The sequence below is a fragment of the Pongo pygmaeus genome, chromosome 11 (genome assembly GCF_028885625.2).
Source record: "Pongo pygmaeus isolate AG05252 chromosome 11, NHGRI_mPonPyg2-v2.0_pri, whole genome shotgun sequence".
Taxonomy (NCBI): Eukaryota; Metazoa; Chordata; class Mammalia; order Primates; family Hominidae; genus Pongo; species Pongo pygmaeus.
This window is the reverse complement of record NC_072384.2, coordinates 107,320,070-107,326,069: the sequence shown is the minus strand read 5'-3', so window position 1 is coordinate 107,326,069 and position 6,000 is coordinate 107,320,070. Positions and strand designations below refer to the sequence as shown.

The window sequence follows — 6,000 nt, the reverse complement described above, 5'->3', positions numbered from 1 at the left end:
AGATCTACCAGTTGCCCTGAAACTGACCATGGATGCCTAAGTGAGCACAACCAAGATCACTGCATCATGACCTGTAGATTTGCACCACTTGGTTTCAGAGAGGTTTGGTTTGCAGCATTATTGTAGCGATAACTAACTAATACCTAACCAATTCCTCGTATAAAGGAATAAAGCTCAACTCACAGAAAAACAAATGTTAAAACGCAGACATGATTTTTCCTTATTGAAATAGGATGTATTTTTAGTTAAATTATTTGGTTTCTTTGCAACCATAGCACACCGTTCCTCCAGCCACACTCATGCCACTGGGGTTGAACGGCCCGGGCGGAATGCACTTAGAGAAGAGACATGCAGGACACCAGCAGGCCCAGCAGCATAGTGGCAGATGTCACCCTTCCAGCACTGTCTGAGTGCCAGTGTTTCGCATACATATCATCCAGGACCGACAGCACAGCCTCCATGGTCTCCTCACAGGTGGGCTGGATCTGAGCTTCTGGCAGAACAAACCCGTATGTTCCATTGTCCCTCAGCTCAAACGTATATGAGAAGGGAATCCCAATGTCTCGGGCCCAGTCTCTTGAAGACCCTGATGAGGCATCTACAGGTGAAAACATGAAGGCAGAGGTAGAAGTTGTACTTTGAAAGAACGGATTTCTATAGCCATTTCAGGAACTAAAGGTTCACTTAGTAAAATAAAGAAGCTCTTTTAGATCAGGGTCTCAGAAATAGCTGTCTTCTCTTTCTTCTTGGTTGTAAGCCCCTGCAGGGCGGGAACCACGTCTTATTCAGTATCTCTGTCCCCCATCATACCTGGCACTGTGTCTGGCACATAGGGAGGTTTGGCTAAAGTTTCGTAGCTGAGTCACTGACTTGGCAACCTAATATTGCCTGGCAAGAGTGAACTGAGTCATTTAAAGAAAGGAACAGAAACAAAATGACCCACAAGGAAAATATTATACGAGTATTTAGAGGGGGGCTCATGGAAGGTGGAGAAGGTGGAGATTGGGGTTGGGAGAAACAGTGCACTCTCCTTTCAACTAAATTCTTGTCTTTAGATTTTTTCTCCAGGGCTTTCTTAGCCTGATGGGTCCTCTGGGAACTGAATTGACTGCCCAAAGGTCAGTGGACAATGTCCTTCCTGTTAACTCTTGTGCCTTCTAGCTTGCCAGCTCTTTTTAACTGAAGCCAGGGGAAGTTCTGGTCTGAGCCAGCGCATTAATTCTTTTTCTTTTAGTTCATACCTTATCCCTAAAGAGTATAATTCTGGATTTGTACAGACTCCCTTTTATCCTTGGTCATTTTGATTTGTACAACTCCCTGTTGATCCCAGGAACTCTTCTGTTCCTCTCCCGCCTATCTCGCCATCCAGAGTCCACTGACTTCTTTTGTGCCTTAGATACTATTGAAGAGGCAAAAAAAGATACTTACATAAAATATCTGCACTCGATCCAACTCTATAATTGGTTCCATACTTTGCTTTCAATGCATTTGCTGCCTTCTGTCCAACTTGAATCTGTAGGTGGGAAATGCAGAGACAGATATCTGGTGTTTAAAATAAATCCAACAATCCAACCGTTTGGTGTTTTGTCCAGATTCATCTCCAGAGTTTTAGGCCACCTTTCCAACTTCCCATTGGACGTCTACATCTAGGTAGCCTGCTGGTACCTCAGATTCAACACACTTAATCCAGTTTCACCATCTCTCCCACTGATAAGACTGCTCTGACTTTCATATTTCTGGGCTTGCATTCTCTTCCAAGCACACATGTAGAATTCTGCAGGCATCTCTGATATTCCCTCTCTAAAACAGTTGCCAAGTTGCATTTCCAGTGCCATCATTCTATGTCAGACTCTACCTCTGAAATTGTCTGTTGCATCTTCTAATAGATTTCTCTCACCAATCCTTCTTTCAAGTGATCCCACCTGGCTTCCAGATGAAATCTGGTAGCATACAGCTATGATCATGATCCTGTGGAAAAGTCTTCAAGAGCTCCTGGTTGCTCACTGAATTAAGTACAAACTTCTCAGCCTAGTTTTTGAGATCCTCTCCAATATGACTCTAACCCACCTTCCCAAAACCATATTTTGTCATCCCTCCTAGATGATAGTCAAAAACTCATTTTCCTACCATTCCTCAGCCTTACCCTACATTCCTCAGCCTCTATCTTTCCTCAGGATATTTCCTCCACATGGGACCCCTACCTCTTATCTCTGCCTGCTGAAATTCTGCCCAGCCTCAAAGGACTTTTTCAAATGCCAGCTTCTCCAAGAGGTCTTACCTGATCCCTCCAACTGGATTCTCTCTCTCCCCACTTTGAATCCCCATAGCCCTTTCTTCATTCCTCTCTCTGACCTGCCTCTTCTTTTTCCTTATAGTGTTTATCTCATTATATATATATAGCATTTCAGAGCTGGAAGTCATACCTGTCCCCACACCTACCACCACTTCACCTCCGCAGCCCCTTTCCAGAAATCAGAGTCAATAACTGAGGCCCAAGTCTACTGGCTGGGCTTATTGACCTTCTGATGCATGTCACCTAGGTTTGTTGACAGACGCTCTAGGTATTCCCCAGCCTAAACATGTGTGTTCCACCGTCGGATGGAATATCCCACTGCTTCCCCTGACAGTCTCCCTCCCTGCCTGGACTGTGATCTGCCATAGCTTTACCTCTCAGGGCTTCCTGACTGCACTCCAGCTGCACCAGCTCCCCGGATGCCTGACTAGGAACAGGTCTCATTTTAGATTCTCCTTCTCCCAGCTCTGTATTGTCCAGCTGAACCCTAAGATGTTGCAGAGTAGTGCTTGTCTAGAGAGGGAACTGGCCCAGTGAAATTCAAAAGGAACAACATTTCTGTTGGCAAAAAGGCAATAAGGAAGTTGGGGGGATCATACTGGACGATTGTGGGCAGTGTTCTTAAGGCACTTGGGGCTTTCAGTGTATGAGTAAGATCAAAGAAAAAACACTCTGTCAAACATACTTGCAAGTCACTTGCTTTCTCTCCACTCAGTACTAAGAATGCCATCTTTGGCCATTCACCTTCTCCCTCACTCCCTAAAAAAGGATTCTGAGTCTGCCTCAGTTCCTGGGTTTGTGTTATCCAGAATTGAGATAATGGGTAGGAGAGGCTAAAAAAGCTGGTTTAATCATTTACACTGGGAGGCGGTACAAGAACGGTCTGCTGGAGAGAGAAATTCTGGTAAGGAAATGAGAGTGAGGGGTGGGCAGGATTCAGGGTAGCTGCTGTATGTGATGAAGTTGAGAGAAGAGGCCTGGGAAAAGCGTTGTGATTTACCAACCACACTCCCTTCTGAAGTTCTTTAAGAGTCTCTAGCAGAGATACGAATTGCTTTTAATTATTTTTAATTTCCATGTGTGTGTGTGTTTTTTTTTTTTAAATGGAACTCCACGCTAACTGGTCCATGTGGGGCCTTATCTTTCATTGGGATATATGCATTAGACCCAGACTACACTTGCCATTCCAATGGTTCCTCACTTTTTTTTTTTATTTCCTGCAGCTTGCCCTAGACAACAAATTTTTTTTTCTCATTGCCAGCTATCATTTATTTTATCCGATATCATTCCCTTTCCTCGAATCCTGGCTGTGGGGTAGGAAACAGTCTTTCCAGTTTACCCTCCTTTGTTGATAAAATAACTTTTGAGTTCTATTTTAATAATTCCATGAGGAATTACTATGGGGAAGCAGAGAGGAGTAAGAGGTAGACATGAGAGGCATTCAGTTGTGATCCTCAGCTTAGCGATTTGGGCGTTTCTGAGAAGATAAAATGGAAATCCCCTAGACTTCTGAATTCAACTTCTGTCTCTGGAGGTGGAACTCCTGATTGTACTTCTCTCTCCTTCTGACACTACGTTGCAAGGCTATAATAGAGCCAATTTCTCTGCTGCTCTTTTTTCTCAGCTTATAGGTACTTCCTAATAAAAATAATAAAAACTCATTTGCCAATAGTACATAATATACATTTCTAAGAATCTCTGGCCTGCTTAACAACTCCTTCTCTGGGCCCAGAGAATTTCCTGTAAGCATATATTCACAGGCAGGCCCACAGAATGGTTGAATAAAGCTCTGGCCTAGTAGAGGTGGGGGCAACAGAGCTTGGGATGGAGTACAGAGGTTGATACAAAGAGAGTTCAAATGGAAAGAATGTAAGCATGTAAAACATTAGAATTCTTATAGCTATTCTAATTTCCAGAGCAGTTTAGAAAGAGGCTATATATAGTTATGTTTCTCCTACATAGTGATTGCCAAGCTGTCTATCATGCAGTATAATATTTACCATGATTTCTATAAACTTTTGGTTTTTGTAAATAATAGAGATTAATTACTAGTCTCTGCTGCTTGTAAATAGTACTAGAAATGGAAATCTCCTTGGAGCAGTTGGCTTGATTCTGTGTCTTTGTGCACTCTATCAAAGCTTGCCCCCAAGAACCTAAAAACACCGCTAAGTAGCTTCAATGAGGTAGACATGTGGTAGTAAAATATTCACAGTCTTTTTATTGAAAAGGCTTGGAGATGACTGTTTATGTGAACTCTTCAGCACCTGAGACTGTAAGAGATACAGAATTGAAGCCATCTTTCTCAATTTGATTTACTGGTTTCTGTATATAGTGCTATGGAGTTGCCAGTTATTCCCTTCTTAGAGTTACTGTCCAGCAGTGGTGGTGCCATTGCCTCAGGTCCCTCCTGCTGTCTTGCTCCTTCTAGCCTCTGGCTACAGCACAGGGCTCTAACCAGACAGCCAATCAGCACTACAAGACCCTCCAACCTTTGAATACAAACTTTGCAAAATGGTCACAGAGTATCTGTTTTCCTGAACCAATTAGAGAATGAAGTAGCCAAGAAAAATACTGGACTATACTAGCCTCCTTTTTCTGTTGGTGGAAGATCCCTTTCCATCAAAGATCTCTAATTACCTGTCTTTGGAGATTCATTTGTGTTTGTCACAGATCCCTTTAAGCAGAAAGTAGGAATCTACAACAAATATCCCTGAAACTGGGAAAAAGGAGCATTCTGGGCTTCTTGACTGAAATATCTGATTCTGTAGATTTCTTTATTGAAGAAATAGAACTTCCAGGGCTCACAAATGAGAAGGAAATAGTGCATAGTTGACTGGGAATCTAGCTGATAATGACTCCTAGAAGTTGCACATCCTTTCTGAGCAGAGAGAGGCAGTGCGAGGTAGTGGGATGATGAATGTGGCCTCTGGAATCTGAAGACATGAGTTCTAGCCTGGGCCCCACCACTTCCTATTTATAGAGTTCTGATGATAAAGTTAATTCAGAGTTTCAATTTCTATACTCCAAACTGAATGTAATATATTATCATGAGGGTCAAAGTAGATAACAGCTATAAATCTCTCTGTAAATTGTAAAGATCTAGGCAGATGTTAGTTATTTCCACGTTACAAAATGATCATATAGTGCAAGTGTTCCTGGACCAAGAAAAGAAAGAATAATTGCAAGAAAGGTACTTGAGTATTGTTGGACATTTTTGACTGTTGGGAGAAGGGCTCCTTCCAACAAAGGTCTATAGTGGTTTTTCTCTTAGTATTCAGGCCTTGTGTCTTCTGGGTTGTGCTCCAGAGGGAGATGTGCAAAAGGTGTAACCTAACCAATAGGTCATCGGGCCTCTGTGATATTAAGAACAGAGAAAGCTTAGCCCCACTTCTTCTCAGCATTTGCGTATAAAGAGGAGCATGTTTAAAAAAATAAAAAGATAAACAGAAAATAACAAGTGTGGGCAAGAACGTGGAGAAACCCTTACATACTGTTGGTGGGAATATCAAATGGAGCAGCCTCTATTAAAAACAGTATGGTGGTTCCCCAAAAAATTAAAAATAGAATTGCCATGTAATCCAGCAATTACATTTTGGATATGAATCAAAAAAATTGAAAGCAGAGTCTTAAGAGAGAAATGCACACCCATATCCATAGCAGCATTGTTCATAGTAGCCAAAAGGTGGAAGCAACCCAAGTGTGTCCAT

General features: G+C 42.3%; 1 protein-coding gene across 1 annotated transcript in view; it reads right to left on the bottom strand.

Annotated features, from left to right (window-relative positions):
• Nucleotides 1-292: 292 nt before the first annotated feature.
• Nucleotides 293-6,000, bottom strand: part of CPO (carboxypeptidase O) — a 29,911-nt gene continuing 24,203 nt past the window's right edge. The window contains exons 8-9 of the mRNA XM_054478878.1: nucleotides 1,429-1,513; nucleotides 293-598 (exon numbers count right to left, since the gene is read on the bottom strand). Of these exons, the coding sequence (XP_054334853.1) occupies nucleotides 336-598; nucleotides 1,429-1,513 (348 nt within the window). The 3' untranslated portion in view covers nucleotides 293-335. The remainder of the gene's footprint in view (nucleotides 599-1,428; nucleotides 1,514-6,000) is intronic.